The 19,613-nt window shown below is 47.1% G+C and overlaps 1 protein-coding gene across 1 annotated transcript in view; it reads left to right on the plus strand.

Moving 5' to 3' along the window:
- The window catches only part of LOC8034125 (anoctamin-8), a 22,699-nt gene extending 4,421 nt beyond the window's left edge, over positions 1-18,278 (plus strand). The window contains exons 3-16 of the mRNA XM_029993678.4: positions 1,149-1,384; positions 2,604-2,720; positions 2,777-2,907; positions 3,423-3,584; positions 5,415-5,567; positions 6,296-6,437; positions 8,509-8,564; positions 10,813-10,887; positions 11,239-11,372; positions 12,157-12,289; positions 12,899-13,096; positions 15,102-15,233; positions 16,208-16,318; positions 17,439-18,278. Of these exons, the coding sequence (XP_029849538.2) occupies positions 1,149-1,384; positions 2,604-2,720; positions 2,777-2,907; positions 3,423-3,584; positions 5,415-5,567; positions 6,296-6,437; positions 8,509-8,564; positions 10,813-10,887; positions 11,239-11,372; positions 12,157-12,289; positions 12,899-13,096; positions 15,102-15,233; positions 16,208-16,318; positions 17,439-17,810 (2,152 nt within the window). The 3' untranslated portion in view covers positions 17,811-18,278. The remainder of the gene's footprint in view (positions 1-1,148; positions 1,385-2,603; positions 2,721-2,776; positions 2,908-3,422; positions 3,585-5,414; positions 5,568-6,295; positions 6,438-8,508; positions 8,565-10,812; positions 10,888-11,238; positions 11,373-12,156; positions 12,290-12,898; positions 13,097-15,101; positions 15,234-16,207; positions 16,319-17,438) is intronic.
- The last annotated feature ends 1,335 nt before the right edge of the window (positions 18,279-19,613 follow it).

Below are 19,613 nucleotides of genomic sequence, written 5' to 3' on the forward strand. Positions count from 1 at the left end.
CTCTTAAATCTGAGGTGCTAGGGGCCTAGTCAGACAGAAACAAAGGTCGCTTGACTAGGCCCCTAACACCAATATCCATCTTCTTCTGTCTCCGCATATTGAAGAAAGACATTAAAGAAAAGCAGGAAAATTGATAAACAAAGTATGAGTTAATCTAAGTTATAACTCAAGAACGGCAGCCTACAAAAGTGAGTAAAAATCTCTGAGCCCATCGAGCCAGATTTCTCTCTGTGTCAGCTGCTACTCCTATCCCGTTAATGCAAAGCGCATGCCAAAAAAAAAAAAAAAAAAAAGACGCACGCTGTGCGAGATTATGAGTTGTGGATTCCACGTGCATCAAAACTGGGGGAGCTGAGCCACCAAGTACAGCAGAAGCACTTGCACATGCTGGAGAAAGGAACAGCAAGATGAATGAGCTGTTCTGAAAGTCCCAATCTCTTCCAAGCGTAGTTCAAGGTCGTGCCCACTCTGGAAGAAACTGCGGCACAGAGCATGCAGAGAGGCAGAGAGGAGAGGTGAAAAAGGAGGGAGCCGGAGCAAAATGGAGGTGGGCAACTGCCAATGGGCAACACAATGCGTTGCGCTGACCCCTAGTCGGAGGGCAGTTTTTGGATGCAACAGCCGTAGACAAGTGCAGCAAGCACCTAGTTCATACACATATTGCTATAGACCTTTTTCGTGTACTGTCGTCCCCAGCCACCTAATAGGTGTATCCGGTATGGGTGACGAAAAAAATAGTAAAACATTTCAACCGGTAAATAGTAAAAGAAGTAGAGGGGAGGCAAAACAAGAATGTACAACAGTTACGCTTATATCCTAAATGACTTCTATTGGCGTGGCGACGACAAAACAATGTTTCCGCCCATACTGGAAGTGACGACAATTCAAGATGGCGGCGCTTTTGTGAAAAGGATCTGTGGGCATCCGGTGGGACAGGCGTTCGTGGACATAACAGCCTGAGAAAAATGTTACCCGTGAATATGTCAGTGAGGTTCTATTGTAACTTTTATGGAGGCAAAGTAGTGATTGTAATTAAATTACATATTCTAAGTAATTTATCCGGGTAAGCCAACAAGGAAAGGCTTTGTCCCCCTTATGTGGCTTGATCAACGGAAGAGCGCCCTACGAAACGCTCCCTCGCCGTCCAGCCTGCTGAGGGGTGCGGAGGAGCTGAAGCTGCGCAAGCTGGTGAAGGAGGAGTTTGGGGGTGGCCACAAGGAGTTCCTGTACGAGGAGCAGGGCTGCTTTGAGGGGGTCCAGGACAGCGAGCATTTCCTGAGCAGCCAGGAGCGCCAGAGCATCGTCTTCTACTTCCTCAACAGCCTGCGGGCGCGGGAGGGGGACGTCCTCCAAGGAGTCTACTTCATGGAGGGACAGTCCATTGGTGAGGCCATGCTGCCTTGGTGCCGCTGCTCTCGGTTGCTTATCGAACGCGTCCTGCTGTGAAATGCCGAGCATGCACCTGTGTCGCAATAGGCACTCGCCATTGCTTGGATTTGGGCTAGTTGGTTTGACATTATGAGGTATACTGCACTGAGAAGTTACATTGAACACATAAATGCGTAAATTATGAGACGATATGGTAAACAGATAAGAACATGACATGTTCATGAAAGCGCATACTACGGTAACAACTGTTTATATTTTGTTTCTTCTTTTTCTTAAAAAGATCCCGCAGCACAACAGGGCAAACGTCAGCTGTAGGGTACCAACAGCATAAGCACTTACAGCATTTATACCAAATATCTACAAATGACAGAGAAGACATTAATCATCCCAATCCTTTCCACGATTTCTCAGGTACATATGCATCATCATCCAAAACGTTTTTTCCATTTCCTAAAACACCTGCATCCGCAACTGCCTGCGATGGCCTTAATTTTCACTCCGATAATTATCGGGCAATCTTCATCCTTCAAAACAAGGGCATAAAGGAGGAAGAATAAGGAACGAAAAATAAACAGTTGTTACTCCGCGCTTTCATAAATACGTTGTGTTCTTATCTGTCTACCATATTGTCTCGTAAAGCACTCACCTGCTGCTTTTGAAGCATTTGAAAAAAATAAGCGAAGGATATTACCTAGTTCACCGAGACGCCCCTCCGCGTCAGCCGCTTCTCCAAGCACGCCGGTGCGAAGCAGAGCAGCTTCAGCCGCGGACATGCCAGTGCGTAACAGTAAAACTTGACACTGGAGCATTCCTGGAACGCGATGAAGGTTGATGCGAGAGAGTGGGAAAATACTGAAAGCGTTAGGTGTTCATAATTTTCAAACAAACAACTACCGTAAAAAACTGCAGAATTGCCTACTTAGTTCAAACGCTCACTATTAACATTTCTCGAACTTGAGAATTCTTCAAATTATTTGTTAATCACCTGTATTTGACCAGACAAGCACCCATGTCTAGATTACAGTAACCCAGTTTTCAGTGAAAGTGGGGTGGGCGCGTCCTCGGTATTTTACGGTAACATCAAAACCTGAATACTTCGAACAGTAAAAATCTGTTGCGAATTGAGTCGAATAGCAATTGCCATTCGCGAAAGATTCTAGCTTTCGAATATTCGCTTGCGCCCGCAACGAGGGACTGAAACCCAGCGTCTTCAGTGCAGCGCTGCCTCTCGGAGAACCTGGTGAGCCAGGTGCTCCCCCTGCACCACACGGGGGACCTGAACCGGCTCAAGAGAGACTGGGTGCTTGCCTTCCTCAAATTGCAGCCCCTGGGTAAGGGTCGTACTCCCCTCCCTCTGCCGGCGTCCCAACCTCCGGGTCCTCTGCAGATGACATCTGCAGCTACTTCGGGGTGAAGATCGCCATCTACTTTGCCTGGCTGGGCCACTACACCTGGGCCCTGATTGTTCCAGCCGTGGCCGGCACCGCGCTCTTTCTCCTCTGCTACTGGAGCACCCAGGTAGGTTCCCCCCCTCGCCCTCCGTTGAAGCGGCTCAGAATCCTCTCGGAACCGTTTGCGATCGGTGCCGGGGCGGTCTTTTCGGTCGATGCATCTGGAAGACTAGCCTCGAAAAAAAAAAACGTCTGGCTTGGGCTTTTCGTCAAGTGCAATAAAGGCACTAATACGCGGTTCTTATTCTGCTAAGCAGTCTCTGTTTGTACGCAGAAGAGTGGGGTGCTATAGCCACCACTTACCTCCCTTTTCCCATCGAGCAATGGGTAAAAAAAAAAGAAGACAAAAAAAAAACTGGACAGGCGCTAGCACCTATCTTGTCGTCTTCTTGTCTTCTTTGTCCTTGTTTTGTTTATACTTACCTTTTAATTAGTACAAACCAACGTAGTCCAAACCCAAGTTTTTACAATCGATCTAAGAACGTTGAACAAAACCAAACATACGACATTGGATCATGAACGTGGTTTCGGTGGCCTCCGTTTGGCCTCGCACCCATGACGGCGACTTGCGGTCGTGCCCAGGCGACTGAGGACCTGTGCTTTGTGCTGTTCTCGCTGCTGAACATGCTGTGGGCCACCTTGTACCTGGAGTCTTGGAAGCGCTACTCGGCCGAGCTGGCTTACCACTGGGGCACCCTCGATTCCCAGAGCGAGCTACTCACGGAGCCGAGGCCGCAGTTCACCGTGAGTGCCGCACTCGTGCACTGCTCCCTCTCCGAAAGTACCGCCCACTTTGCCCGGACCGATTCCTGCTTTCTCTTGCCGAATGCTTTAAAGGGCTCACTGGCATTCTTCGGCACGAAACAAACGGTCGGCATGGTCCATTTTTAGACTGCCCGTTCGACCTGCAGGCCTGCCTTCCACCGACGTCGCAGCACCGATAAGCGCGGGTATATTTGAACGTTGGTTTCGGCATCTTTCTCGTTCGCTGATTTCGCAGTAACTATTCTGAACTTCTCATTACTGATGGGCATACCAGAAAGGGTGAAGGTTGGCGATTCAGAAAATATTAATGGGTGTATCTAGAAAAAATTGCTGGAGTGCCAATAGACCCCTTTCAAAAGTGAGCACCGTCTGCAGGCACTCGTGCCTAAATTAAATCACATAAATAAGCCAATAAATGCGGCACAATTAAATTTTACAGAAAGATCTCTTTATGTTGTGCATTTATTATATTTAGATTTTGTGAGTGTAGGTTTTTGAGAAAAAAAAATGTCAGGAAATCGAAAACGTGCTTTTTTCTGTGCGCGGGAGGAAGCAAGCCGTTTAATTCGCGCCGCTACTCGCATATTGTACTACGCACGCTCCGACCTGCTGGATCTGATTTGGTGTTCACCTCTAAGAAGCTTTCAAGCAATGTGTGAGTAGCAGCACCAACTCAACGGTTTGCTTCTGTTTTCTGCCCGCACATGGGAAAAAACAAGTTTTTCTTTTTTTTAATTGTTCTTCCCTTGAAACCCACACTCGCGAGATTTAAGCATGATCAATGCGCCACCTAAAGACACCTTAGTAAAACAGTTTGATTGCACTCGGTTTATTGGCTTATTTAAAGAAATTATTTTATGCCCAAACTGCGCCCGGAAACGCCTTGTAGTAGCGGCTGCGGCAACCATATGAGTCTGCCATTGTTTGAGCATATACTCGAACAGCTTATTGGACGCCAGGGCTGCGTCAACGTTTGGCGTGAACTTGGCTCGGCTTGGCCCGGCTCAACCTGTACCGTGTTCGGCAAGGACTTGAATCCAGTCACACACCTCGTGCCCCATAGGGATATGGATATGCTGCTAACCCCTTTGTATCAAGGGGATCCCAGCTGACTGGATCTAGCCAATTTATCTGTTATTTTCTTCTTTTTGTCCACTCCACCACTGGCATAGGTCACAGGCCCCTGCCCGCGGAGCTGTCGGCACCGTCGTTGCATCTATCGTTTCCCAGACATGGCGACCGCTATTGTTGCTCAATGGGGTTTCGAAAAGAGTTTATTTCACATAATTTAAGCCTCTTTAATTTGCAGTCTGGTGAGACTTAATGGCTCTTTCACACGGTAGCGTTTGACTACGCTTTGAGGCTTTACATCGAGCGACGACGACGAGTCATCGAGACATTTGTGCTATGTACGAAGCATTGCAACCAACTAGAGGAGTAGCTTTGCACGCAACATACAAAGCTCTGCTATCACAGTGACTCGCGGGCATACCATAAAGTAATGGAAAAACGCGAGCAAGCACTTCCGTTTGAATGGGCCCTAATGATGCCCAGTGTGGCGAAAGAAGCGCTTCAGGTCACTAGGGTGCAGACTCTGGGCTCAAAAAATTGTCGGTGCGATTCTCTGGGGTGCCCTCGGGTGTTCCACCACCATCCTCTGGAGCGTACGTGAATAAAGCATGTTTCAGGCATAGCTATTGAGTCTTGGATTGATGCGGCACCACTAACCTCGTTGACCGCGTGGGCTCGAAACTGTTGAAGCACCTTTTGGCTTCTGGACGTTCAGACTACGGTGGGAACTGCTTACAGGGTCCGCCGGGCAGGAGTCCCGTGACGGGGCGCCTGGAACCGATGTATCCGAGCTGGAAGCGGAACCTCTTCCGCTACCTGGTGTCAGTGCCCACGGTCACGCTCTGCCTGGTCGTCGTGGTCGCCTCCATGTTCCTCGTCTTCGAGTTTCAGGTGGGGCACGCTTTGCTCGCGGGGACGCGCGTCTTGAACTCTTTTAAAAGTGACGAATAGTGCGACGGGGTACGGCAGGCAAGTTCGTCGGCTCCATGCTCGGAGGATACGGCGATGTCACTGTGCCAAGCTCTGGTTGGAGGATGTAGGTGGTACTCAGATGCGTCGTCGTCTGCTAGCTGCCTTCTTGCCTTTTCTGTGGCTGTCAGCAATCTGCTGGTTCTTTAGGAACAAGGGCTCTGTCTTTGAGAAAGGGAAAAGGAAGTAGTTGGAAGGGTACATTGTTTTTCTTGACTATCTACAACGCGCAGCAATCAAGGAAGAACTTGCAGCTGAAATGTTGTTTGCTACCCGCCAAAAAGAATGGTGTGTGGGGGTGCGGAGCTTTGTCACACACATGATCGGTCTCTGTCACTCTTTTGCGCCTCTCGTCTTATGAGTGGAGAGACGTGTTTTTGTCGACTTGCTCACCGTATAGCTTGAATTGCTCATTTTCTCTATTCCAGCAAAACTTCATTGCAATCTTTGTTTTATATTTTGGCGCCTGTGCAGCATCTTTTTTTTTGGGGTGGGAGTTGTATATGTTAATCTTTGTTATATAGACAACATCTGTTCTCTGCATCATATTTCGGTATTTGTGCATCATTTTTGTTTGGTGGGTGTCACGCAAGCAGTCGGTTGAAAGCGTATGGTGACACGCGGTTCTCGTTTGTGCCGGGACCCAGCAGGCGTGGTGGGACGAGCGGACCCTGAAGCGGCACTGCCCGCTGGCGTCGAGCTTGTCGTTTGTGCCCAAGGTGCTGCTTGCCCTCATCATCAACGTCTTGGACACCGTGTACTACCGCATCGCGCTCTGGCTCAACGACAAAGGTACAACTGCCCCTCGTTCCAGAAACTCGCACCTCTCCGTGCAGTTCATAGCAACAGTGCGTGATCATGCCCATTTCATGTGGTGCGATTCTGTTTTCAATTTTCAGTGTCGTGTGGCAAAAAAAAAAAAAAAAAAAAAGACTGAAAACTTTTTGGTCAAGGTTCTGCCGGATTTTGACCGAAAAGGCACTAACGGCTATCGCTGTAAAACCGATGGACACGGTGCTCACTTCAACTGCCATCCACAAGCGTTTTTTTTTTCCTCACATGCCACGTTGCAGTTGGAAGTTAGAAGCAGAATTGCACCACGTGAAACGGTTAAGGATTCAGCCAAGCTGGTTCAATGTAGACATTTTATCGCTGGGGAGGAATAAAGGAACAGAAAACCGAAAACGCATATCTTGTGTCTAAATACACTCGAGGTCATTGCGATCTGACAGGAACAATTATGCCATTAAAGTTGAATGCGACGCTGTGAGAAAGGACCTTTATTATTCTCTTTCACTTTAATTGCCCAATTAGGGCAAAAATAAAGTCTCTGCAAAAAGGTTAGAATGGATGTGATTTTGAACTGTGGGAAAAACTGCCTCGAAGGGTGATCTTACGTAGTTCGTAAAACAGTAGCTCTAATTGCCTGGCTTGAGTCTCGCTAAAGTGATGCTGCTGTTGTACAAACGTGGCGAAACAGGTTATTTCTAGCAGCTTGCTGCGCTCGGTCATGTTTGTTTGCGCTGCCCCGTGTCATAGTGGTGCTAGAAATCGCTTTTATGTAAGCATGCGCAGTCTTGGGAAGACATGTCGACCCCGCAAAATGATCTACATTCATTACTTGTAAGTTGGCACAAGTGACGTGATCCTTTCACGGTGTAAAGCACAAGTTTTCTGGCTGTAATGTGTTGTAGAAATGTCCCAGACACTGCTTATCACGCCGTGATTTAAACCGGTACTTCCTTGCTCCACAAATTGATGAAACATTCGGTTTCTCCGGTGATGTCGCGCAAGGTGGCAGTGGGGACCATGCGCACATCGGGGTCTCTTGTCTCTCACGGTTGCTTGCGCCAAGTTCAAACGTTTTGTCTTTAATATTCTCAGCAAATGTATCTGTTGCCTGCACTAATTTGTAGGAAGCAATGTTTCTAAAAATATTTTCCCAAAAATTCTGAAAACGTTGGGCAGCTTATCAGGTTCCACGAGAAGTTAAATGGCAACTCCAGTCAATATATTCGAATTTGGGATTCTGACTGTTTTCAGCTCAGTCAGTGACCCCGAATTACAAGGCATAATTATTTTTTTTCTTGATATTGTGTGTAGTTTTATAAATATCACGGCTCAAAGTTTGGTTTCAGGTGAACACTGCAAAGCCGAAACTATCTGCTAGGGAAGGATGGCAACACTGATATCAGCTGTACGGCCGCAATGTGACGTCACGGTGGTGCTGTGGTACACGTCGCCCAGTGTTGCTCGACTAAAAGCTAACCTACTTGCCACCTGCTAAAGAGCAGCTGGTTGCATCTTTGGAATCGGTTTTAGTGCAGCACACGACTTCACTTTGACGTAAAATTTTGGCCGTGATCATATTCTGTGCCACTAAAACGATAACCGTCATTTATTTTTGTTTTGTTTTCGACCAAAGTTGACCTTTTAAAGAGATAATTATATAAAAAAGTTTTGGAATTTTCCCTTTAAGGTCAATGTCTAGGTCAATTTCCTTGAGCTCCCAACTTTCCCTGTCTTTCCCTGCCCTTAAGTGTTCTCCCAGCTCGAGCACCATTTCAGATGATCTGAGCCATACATTAGTGCATTGCAGCTTACAAAACATTCCCTGTCATCTGCATTATTCTTGACAAGGTCCGTAGGATTTTGCGCTGCTTTACCGGCGTCAGTGCTAAGACCAGAAGGGCTATCTCGGCTGCCATTGAAAGCATACCTCGATATCTAAGAGTTTGGGAACCCCTGGTCTGGCGGTAGCAACCGAGTCTAGTTGTAGCGACTGGCAGTTTGATTACGTAAATCGCCGAAAACGTTTTGCGCAATGGTGATGTGTGGTGTCCCATGTTCTCGTTTCCCCCAGAGAACTATAGGCTGGATGAGGACTACGAGAATCAGCTCATAATCAAAATAGCGGTGGTCAGTGATCTTACGCCCGTCTTTGCAAACTTGAGTCTGCCTGGTCTTGCTCCCCCCCACTCACTCCCCGACCCCGTTTGGTTTGCGGCGACAGCAGCGCTCTTTCATTCTGCGGGACGGTCTCGCAGCTGGCAAGCTTGCCCGTTTATTCACGTAGAGCAAAGAAATCGGTAGTAATGCGCAGAGATGTAGGGAAAAAGAGCCGTTAACTAAGCAAAAGCATTGCTTATTTTTTGTAGTGTCTTTTATGCAAATTCAGTTAATTGGAGACAATTTTAAACGCAATTGCGAAGGTTCATTCTCACAAAATAGTTTGGGGTGTCGTGTCCAGACCTGAAATCCTGGTTGGACATGGGACAAGCGTGCTAGCTGGAGAGTGCCTCCTTCAAAATGCAGTCTGAGTGGCTACCTACCTGCACTGCGAGAAGAGATGCACTGCTCAGAGGTCGTTCATACGCCTGATGCGTGCAACTGAAGTCGGCCCAAGCGGTTGCCATGCCAGAGGTGCTTGGATGGCCTCTCGGTCCCCACCATTGCATGGGGTGCACTGGCTCTCCCTTTAAGTTACGTTTGCAGATCTGTTTGCATCCCGTATGCAATTGGTTCCCAAGTTGCACTTGCACACTGACTTGAGTCTGAGCATTACCGGTTGCAGTTGCTCAAAATGCATGTTGTGTCATACTTGTAAGTGAGCAAGTTCTCGTGATTTTTTGGGGTAGAAAGTGTTACCTCTGTTTTGCTGTAGGAACTATATGGGGTGTTTTTTTTTAGCTGCACCAAATTTTTAAACAAAGGGGGAAAAGTTTATGAATGTGTTTTTTTTTTTCACTGCGTGTTTATATGGCTCAGTGGACATAAGAAGGGAATATATCCATTCTTATAATCAATCAAATTAACTAAAATTTGTTAATTAAGTTTTTAATTACTGTACTTAGTATATATGTTTATATTACAAACTTTGAGGCGGTCGTATGCCAAGACTGCCTCTTTCTTTGCAGAATTTGCGTAACCAGCCCGTGTTCCGACATGTCTGCCCCTGAATTTTCTACTTAATCTGACTTTTTATCGACTCAATTTGGCAAACCCGCGAAAGTGAGCGCCATAGCCGAACTTTGCTACGTTAACCGGATAAAAGTGCAAAGTTTGGGGACGAATATCAGGGAACACGGGCTGGCTACGTGAATTCTACAAAATGGAACAGTCTTGTCAAACGACCGCCTCAAAGTTTGTAATACAAACACATATACTAATTACAGTAATTAAAAAGTTAATTAACAAATTTTTGTTAATTAACTATAATAGTCTGATAATAGTGATGGTTATATTCCTTTCTAATGTCTGCCGATCCATATAAACACGCAGTGAAAACCACATTTATAAAAGTTTTCCACCGTTTATTTAAAAATTTGGTCAGCAAAAAAAAAAAAAAAAAAGCAAAGGAACGCCTTGTATATAATTTTTATTTTGCTTAAATATTTTCTGTGGGAATGGCCTGACTGTACGGGCCAGGGATGTTCTGGGCTGCTTTATTGGTCTTGGCAGATTTGGACGAGCCATTAATACTGGTCACAGGGGATAGATAGAGTTGACTGACTGCGATTAGACTAGCAGTTCAGAAAACTGAACTGCATCTAAGAAAGACGTTTTGCTGTCCAAAAATTTGGAAGTATAGAGTTCGTAATATTGATTTCCAGTTTTGCATTTGATCAGGGTACTGTAGCCAACTGGCACATCTTCCTCTTTCTACCAAGGTCAATATTTGTACTTAAACAAAAATTAAATGCTTCATAAGTAATGATGAGGTTTACAGTTTTTTTGTGGGTTATGTCTTGAAGACCAGCCGTAACGGTTGTTTTGTGCAAAGATGGCTGTCAGTCTCGTGGGTTGCTAACAGTAAACAACCCATTGAAACATAAATGCAACAAAGTGCTGCATTGCTGCACCGCAAACTAAATAGTATTTCTTTTACCAGCGTTCATAACCTTCTAACAACTTTTACCCCTCGCTATTGGATTTTTTTTTTCTCGTTGTTCGGGCATTTTTGGTGTCTTAACGTTAGCTCGCCGCATGCCGTAGTCACCCCTAGGAAGTAACGGCTTGGTGTGTGCAATTGGTGCCTGCCCACCTTGGGTGTTACGTGTCGCTTTGGCTGCTTGGCACGGCCCGTCGCGCGCTGCACAGCTGCTGCACAGCTGCTGCACCGCACCACCCACGGCACTACGACCCTCTGTTACCTTGTTTATTCCAGTTCCAGTTCATCAATTCTTTTCTGTCGCTCTTCTACATTGCCTTCTACCTGCAAGACATGGACAAGCTGCAGGAGGTGGGTGCTCTTTGTCCTCCTACTCTCTTTGCTGCATAAAGGGAAAGAAAGAGTCTGTAAATTTAAACGAAGACCTAGTCGTACCACAGTCTTCACTCGTGCGGTCTTGGCAAGTTTCTTGTAGCTTCCGCTGCTTCGAAGAACGCAATCCTTGAGATAGTAGCTGTCGGGTGAGCTTCCTTCCGGTGAGCTTTTGTCTGGGATTTTAAAAAAGAAATAGGGGCAGACAACGTCTCGAACTCAGCTAATGCATTCATTTAAGCTGACCATTTCCTTACGTGCTTCTGGGTGTGGGGTTGTTTCTCGGACGTCTTCCCTCTGACCTCTGCCGGGTGTTTTTGTTGCTCGCAGCAACTGGCAGCTCTGCTGATCACCCGTCAGGTGGTGGGCAACATCAAGGAGAGCGTGATCCCCTTCCTGACGGAGAGGATACACCTGGCATGCCTCGAGGTGAACGCCGCCACGCCCGAACACCGAGCCCACAGGTAGGGGCTGGGCGCACCGCCGTTGCTTTTCCCGGGGGGAGGGAGGGAGGGGGAGGGGGGGGGGGGCGGGGGCAGGGGCGGGGGTGGGAGCGGGGGCGGGGGGCGGGGGCGGGAGCGGGGGCGGGGCGGGGCAATTCTGAGCTTTTTCCGCAGAAAATGCCAAAGTTAAAAACCCCAACTATACTCGGCTTTACCTTTTTGTGCTGCGTTGTCAATACTAGCATAGCGTTTGCAGATACTGTCAAAGCTACTTGCAGGAGCATGCGCAAATGAGGCGCAAGACGAAGCCACGTGTTCGCGCAGCAGTGCGGAGCTGCGACACCGTGGAATGTAGGCTAGCCTCGACAACATAGCACAAAAAAGAGGGTTGATGCCGAGTATAAGTGTTGCACGGTGCTACCCTATTCAGAGGCTGTGCCCATTCATTTTTCTAGCACCAATAGCAAAGAAGATTTATAAAAAAATAACAAGACTGTACTCCAACAATGTTTTTGCTACAGTATCGGTACCACCTCGAGTGTTTGTACCAGTGTTAGACATTTTCCGCAGCTTTACTCCGAATTATAGTGACAAACTTTCCTCGCTTGTACAGGCATTTGAAATGCCAATGTAGTAAAAGGGAAAGCATTTCTTTTTAAATAGGTGCCTTTATCATTGTATATTTTTTGATACATAATGTGCCTTTTATGTGTGCTCCAAACGTCGTGACACCCCTCGCATTATACGATGCTCCCAGTCGGGTGTCGGGTGAGAGCTTGTCTCGACCGCCTCGTGCCCTTTTCAGGACTAGCCACGAGCCTGAGACCGAGGGCCCCAAGATGGCGTCGAAGGCACCGGAAGATGCCAACAATGGTGACGGCACACCCAGGCGCAAGCCCAGGCTGACGCAGGCGGAAGTGGAGTGTGCTATGTACAAGGTGGGTAGCGCGCAAAGGCTGCTTTCGCTCTACTGCACGCACAATCCCCTCAGAGCCACATCCTTCGAGCGGTGGTTTCTGCGGCAGCGACGACCATCGCGGTATTTCTGGCAGTTCGATTCTGCCGACGCACTTCTTTTGTTTGATCCCGGGATGTCGTAGCCATAGGAGTGATGTTCTCTGCGCGAACTAGAGATTGGCGGTTTTTCCCGTCTTTTTAGAATACAAAGACCGTCGTTAAAACTACCGTGGTGCTGGAAAGTGCTCGCTTTAGGCACTAATCTAAGCAATAAAATTTGGGGCCTCACAATATCCTTCCAAAGGAAAACTGTAAAAATCGCCGACGTTGTGTTTGCGCTCATAGTGTCGTGCAACAAACGTGAAAATAGTTATCTCGTTGGAAATTACGGCGCCGCTGCCTCATTTTAGCCTGAAAACAACGGACCCGTAATCACCGTCAAAGCGCAAGAAACTCGTGCAAAAACCGTGTTACGTCGCCGAGCGGCGTAACCCTAGCAACCGTTCTCGTTCGTTCTCTCGATGCCACCGACGTCAGTGCGTGCAACTTTCCGTGCCAAACTCCCGTCTTCGCTCGCCTTCCCCACCCAGTACGAGGGCACCTTCGAGGACTACCTGGAGATGTTCATCCAGTTCGGCTACGTGGTGCTCTTCTCGTCGGCCTTCCCCCTGGCCGCCCTCTGTGCCCTGCTCAACAACGTGGTGGAGGTGCGCAGCGACGCCTTCAAGCTCTGCATGATCTTCCAGCGGCCCTTTGGACAGAGCGCCGAGAACATCGGCACCTGGCAGGTGGGTGCAAACGCTGCGGCACCGGGAACGGGCTGGCCGGGTAGACCGGACGACGCCTTGGCCCTTTAAGCCTTTGACGGTTGTTTCTGCATGTGTACGGTAATGATTACACGTTAGAAAGTGCGCACCTAAATGCGAAACTTGTCACACCTCGGGAGGTGGTGCTATTTTTTATGTCTTCGGTAAACGTAAACATTATGTTCACATGGTGCTTAGCTTTGCTGGGCTATCTATGTTTTTCAAGTTAGACGCTCCGCGCGTGTGATGGTCACTTAGCATACTGGCCGCTCTAGCGGTAGTGCCATAGGAGCACTTGCTCTTCCGATTCAGACTTTTAGCGCTTTTAGGAATTGAATTCAGAGGATGAGAGCTTATCACTTTTTTTTGTTTACAGTAAAACCTCGTTATAACAAAGTTGAAGGAGCGGTCGTAATTATTTCGTTATAACCATTAGTTTGTTATAGCCAATGTCCATTTCTTCCCAATATTAGCAAGCAAGGGGTATTATGATTGCTTTGTTATAGCCATTAGTTTGTTATATCCCATTTTGTTATAACGAGGTTTTACTGTATTTATTCGATATGTACCCACAAACAGCATGATGCCTTCAGCGTGCTGCACAAAAGGAAACGAAGCAAAGAAAGTATGTGAAAATAAGTGAAAAAAAACTAAAAGGAAAATAAATAAATAAAAAAAAGACCAAATATTATACATGACTCTACAACACAAAGAAGTACACTCAGGCTTTGGACAAATTTTTCACAGCTCGAGCAAAAGTATAACAATCAAAGATGTTCAGACCAGGTGCCTCAAGTGAGTTGTATACAAGTTGTGCTCTCTGGACAGGGCTTTTGGGATTAACTGCAGGACAAAAAATAGTGGTGAGGAACGACATTGTGTGGGAGACATGAAAACTGATTGAATATAGTAAATCGGCACAGTTAACAACACCATGGACAACTTTGTGGAGAGAGCACAGATGGAGGAGTATCCTTCTGTCACTCAGTTTGTTTAACCCAATGTGGTAAAGTATTCTATAGTACAAGTAATATACTCTTCTGAAAAGGTAACCGTAGTAATAGATTCAAACAAATCTCATCTGTACTCGTTCCGAAGAAAGTGACAAGTAGTGAGGAACAGAGTTCCATACCACTGAACATTACTGTAGCCGAGAGCGCACAATAGCCCGGAAGAGTGACAAATAACAGCTAGGATTAGTGAACTCCGTCCGACGTGGAAGCTCTGTAAAGTATACCTCCGGTTGGAAATCTGGAGCCACTGGAACATCGCGGAAGCAGATGCAACAAAAAGTAATTGAATGGAAGAAAGGTGACAACTTCTCGCCTTTAATATTTTTATTTGATGCTTTGAAACCTAAACGGCGTGCAAGCACAGTATGTGATCCTGTTAAATAATTAAGGAGAGACCTGTACATTGACTTTATCTTTTTATTATTTCTTTGGAAACGAAACTCAACCACTGGAAAAACCCTTTTGGGAAAAAAACTGAGTTGTCAAAAAGTCGAGAAATTTTTTTATTCTTTATTAGTTACGATAATTGAATAAAATTTGCACAGTTTAGAGTACTTGATCTCTTTTTTATAAATATGGTGGTGGAACACTTTACTTAGGAGCTGGAAAGGTCAGGAAAATTTTGGAACTCAAGGTTCCTGGGAACTCAAGTTTCAAAACCGATGCCCTAGAGAAAGCCTAGGAAGAAATGCTGTTGCATAAGTTCCTAGCTTTGCCACCTGCTCGTCTCTTGTCGGCACGGCCGCCATTGTCGTTTCTTCTGTGGCCGTCCGACGAAGTCCTCCTCTCGGGCCGTGTTCCAAAATTGACTCAATCTTACTCCAGGGTAAGGGTTTTGTACCTTGGCGTTCCAAAACCTACCCGCGTCCAGTGCTTTTCAATCTATGTTGTCACGTGACACAACCCGCCGGAGTAACTTGGATCCATTTGGGTAAGATTTGGAACTCAGCCTCAGTGTCTTCTCCCCCTGGCAGGCCGCCATGGAGGTGATGGGCGTGCTGGCCGTGATGGTGAACTGCGCCCTCATCGGCATGTCCGGGCAGATCCACCGCCTATTCCCGTCTCTCACCACTACAGGCACCGTGCTGCTCATCGTCGGGCTCGAGGTACGTTTCGTCCCGGTCCCTGGTGTGGCTGTCTGGTCGACTTGGGTCACCGGGGGCTATGCACTTGCTGTATAGTCTGATGCAGGTTAAAAATAGCTGGGCAAGATTCCTCCACAGAGCTGTGGCATGGCACAAGCTGTGGCATTTTGATGCCCCATTAGCATATCAGTCTTTATGTGTCGCCTTTTACGTTGTATCTTTTCTCGCTTTCCTTCCACAATGAACATTCATTGTTCTACTGCTGCCCGCTTATGTGGTGGCAGCAGATCCAAGCCGAGATGTTGACGCTGAGAGCTTTGGGGGAGGGTCTTGTCCTACTTTTCTTTCCTGCAACAGACTGTAGAGTGCATCAGCTTAGTTGTCCTGTTCTGTCTGTTCATGAGTGAGGTTCATGAAAGGGTACTAAAATACGGTCTCAATCTCAAAATCTCAATTTGTGGAGGAGTGGAAAGGAAGGAAATTTATACAAGTATTTGTTTCACGGCATCCCCAGTCCCTTCTAGCTCAAACTCGTTCGTTATTGCACTGGTCACGTCACTGTTCAAAATTCCAGAATGATCGACCGCGTACCTTTTCGCCATAGCACTTGCACTATGCCTCTCACGTCATGCTTCACTGCTTTGCACCAGAGCACATGTGTAAAGCTTTACTGCATTGCACTGGTGCACTCGTGTCAAGCTTCAGTGCTATGCACCGGTTAGCTCAGTGAGCTTAAAACATTTGCTCACTATTATAGGTCAACTTCCTTTGCTTACCATTATGGGTTGACACTCAATTCAAGATAACTTTTAAAAAAAAATAAAGATTGTCAAGCTATATTCAAGTAATTATGGTAGGAAAAGTTTTGCAGTAATATTGGGGTATTAATTGGTCAGTAACCAAGAGATAATTTGTAGACGCGTGGAGAGAGGCTGTCTCGATCTTTCCCCGACTGAGCTGAGTGTGGACGGCACGTGTGTCTTCCTTTCCGGCAGCACGTGATGCTGTTCCTCAAGTTTGCCATTGCCCAGGCCATCCCAGACATCCCTCAGTGGGTGGCCACCGAGATGGCCAAAGTGGAGTACCACCGCAGGGAGGCAGCCAAGGTGGGCACACTACAACCACTGGCAGAAGTCATACAGGCTCGCACCAAAACTCAACAAACAAAATAGATGTTCACGTTTAGACGTGTGAATTCTACGCGGTAGACGAGAAATTTAGCCAGTGCAGTACGACTGCTAGCTGAGGGTCTTTAACATGGAATGTGGTTTCAACACATAAGAGAAACGAGAGGGACATGAAGAAAGATGACAAGAACCTCCTCGAGAGCAACTCCCTTGAACTCCCGGCTAACTGTGACAAATCGGTTTGCCCGTTTTTAGAATGGACTTGAAGCATCACCCTGCTGAAGGAAACCAATTCAGAGGGCTTTAGGTGCATCTTTTATTATGCGTGAGGTCTAGAACGACCTAGCAGTCCCGTACGAGTGGCCGTGCCCGAAGGCTGGCCCAGCACGCGGCGACAACAAATGACTGCCGGCGCTCGTTGGCCCAGTCCCTTACCAGCGTGCAACCGAAAAAGCATTCGTTCCTCATGTGATTAAAAATTAAAGCGGTGTTCATCGGCACCAAGGTACCGCTGACGCTACGACAGGGTTGACACAATACCAACCAAAAGACAACACCTATGCGTTGCATCAATGTTAGTGGATCTCCGATGCGCTTCAAGTGGCAGAGAAGCCGGAGCTTGACGACGGTATGCAGCAAAGCGGGAGACATGTGCTTCTTGGCATCGTTGCACACTAGCATTCTGCTAATTGTGAGATGCTGCAAGACACACTCGGCGAGGCGGTGTTGCATGGAACCACTCGTCTTGACATTAAAGGAGGAAAGACTAAGGCACCATCTCCTAGGTGGAATTGTCTTATAGGGGATTTGAGACCATGCCTGGAAACGGCTCATACCGAAAATAGTGCAAATTCGTGCATGGTGACCCGTCCATTGCAAGCACTAGAACTCTCCATTTTGTGCTTGGTGTGTTAGTAGTATGTTGTGATCCTGAAGCCGAATTAGTACCAGCTATGTGATTGTTAGGCAGGTAAACTGAACTACATTCGTGCCACGAGCATAATGAAGGTGCATGGTACAAGTCTTTGTCCCGCTCGTCCACGGCCTTCGGTGCTGTGGACGTTGGCAAGAGCCGTCTTCTCTGCTCGTCCTCCAACAGCTACAGAGCGCGACGCTGTGGAAGATGGACAAGCGTACGTCGACAGTAGGGCTCGGGGTCGAAGAGCAAGTGGCCGCCGCCTGCCAGACGTCGCCCACCATGTCGCAGATGGCGTCGCCCACCGTCGAGGAGACGGACAACGTGGAACTGCCCTCGCCAACTTTGAAAGACGGTCTTGGCCTGGTCCGGCAACCGAGCGACGCCGTCGAAGACGACGAGCAAGCACCATCGTCGTCTTCGGTAAGAAAGGCTCGGTCTTCGTCGCTCTCCGACTGGGCCAACCGTCTGCTCCGTCTGCGCGGTCGCTCGATGGAATCGGACGGTCTTCCCAGGCGCCGACGTCATGTGAGTGGATCCCCACAACCGCACTGAACGGAACGTCGGGCATCGGAATGTTTTTACCAATTTATGCAGCTATGCCGGCATCGTGTTGGGGCTGGGACATATGTCTCGGGTTAAAATTGGTGTTGTTTCGGCATCACATCGGCACCCTCCGGTGTAGTGCCTGGGTTAAGGTGTATGTGTGGGTCAAGACCAGCGTTGTGTCACCATCACATCCGCACCTGCCGATGTCGGGCCAGGGTTGTGTATATGTTTGGGTTTAAGACCAGAAATGTCGGCGTCACATTGGCACTTGCCGTAGTTGTGCTGAGGTTTGGGTGTATGTTTGGGTGCAAGACTGGCATTGTGTCAGTCTCACATTTGCACCCGCTGGGGCTGTGGTGCAAGAAGCGTTGCATCGGCCTCACATTGGCACACACCAGCATTGCGCTGGGTTTGGGGAGTATGGTTGGGGGTAAGACCGGCATTGTGTGAGCTTCACACTGGCAGCCGCCGGTGGTGGTAGCAATTGACTACACTGTCTGCCTTGTTGGTTTCACCTCATGTCAACTTGCAGTTTTTCTAGCTGCTGTTGTCCCTTTTGGAGAGTTTCCCACTGTGTGGTATCTACGAGGATGCACTCAACTTCGGGTTTCTTTTTGTTGGGTTTGAAAGACCTCTTCCAAACACGGTTGCCAGATTGAGTCAAGGATTCACGGTGGATTGCGGGTGAGTTACGGCTATCATCCAGCTCTTAGGTTCGTGAGCATGCACCATATCCCACCAAAATGAGAAAAGGGAGGTCATGTATACAGCTTTCCTGCACTTACCACACAAGTGAAATATGCTGAATCACTAGGCTGGACGCATATGCAATCACTGATGTTCTGCAGGAGAGAGCTACTATGCACAATCAAGTATAGAAGACCTTTTAAAAAATATATATATATAATTGGATACACGATTTACCTTACTGACTGGGGCCGAGGTCACTTTTAGCTGAAAGTAAGCCTAACTAGCCCTAAATATGCATGGTTTCAAGAAGTTGCACATGTTATAGAAGTTAGAAACGATCATGATATAAGCATCATTAATTAATGTAATGATGCTCTAAGCTGCACAAGATATTAAAACTAAAATAAGGGATTTTTTTTTTTTTTTTGGACAGGGTTTGGAAGAAGGGTCAGTGCAAAAGGCTAAAAAGTCTGATGTGGCACAGGTCCCTTGCTTGTTTTAGGGCTCGAGAGACAAGAACATGGTAATTAAAACTGGCATGAGAATCTGTAATGAGTGATTGTTGAGTATGAGGAGCTTATGGTACAAAAAGAGAATCAGTTCCAAAACACTCCAGTTAATGGTAAGGCTCACTCATTTGAGAAGGCACACAACCAAAGGGCACTTGGGAACAGCACGCATTGGCATCTAAGAAGTGAATAATGATGAATTTATGAGATGACTGGATCACTTTCTTCCAGTCATTACAACCTTTGTCACTATGCTCGTTTTCGACTCAAGAAACAGAGCAAAAAAAATGTTTGACTCCTTGCAGTGTGTATTTACTATGTTCCTACCGTATGTGGTAAATTAAGATATACTTGTCTTTGATGTTAACCAGTTCTTTGTTATTTTATCAACGTGTACATGCTTCAAATGCAAAGGTACTAGTCATTTTCTTCTCTGACAACATCATCTTCTAGGAACTACTCTGAGCACTCAGCAAAACTGACTTTCTTGCAAGCTGAAAGCTTGCAAGAAATCAAGCTGAAAAAGAATGTTGCGTCTTTGGGGAAAGCACGCAAAACATAGTCCTAGCAGAAACACTGCAAACAGCTGCCCAAGGATTGTATTTACTAC

Source organism: Ixodes scapularis, unplaced genomic scaffold (genome assembly GCF_016920785.2).
Source record: "Ixodes scapularis isolate PalLabHiFi unplaced genomic scaffold, ASM1692078v2 PGA_scaffold11__112_contigs__length_91849675, whole genome shotgun sequence".
NCBI classification, from domain to species: Eukaryota; Metazoa; Arthropoda; class Arachnida; order Ixodida; family Ixodidae; genus Ixodes; species Ixodes scapularis.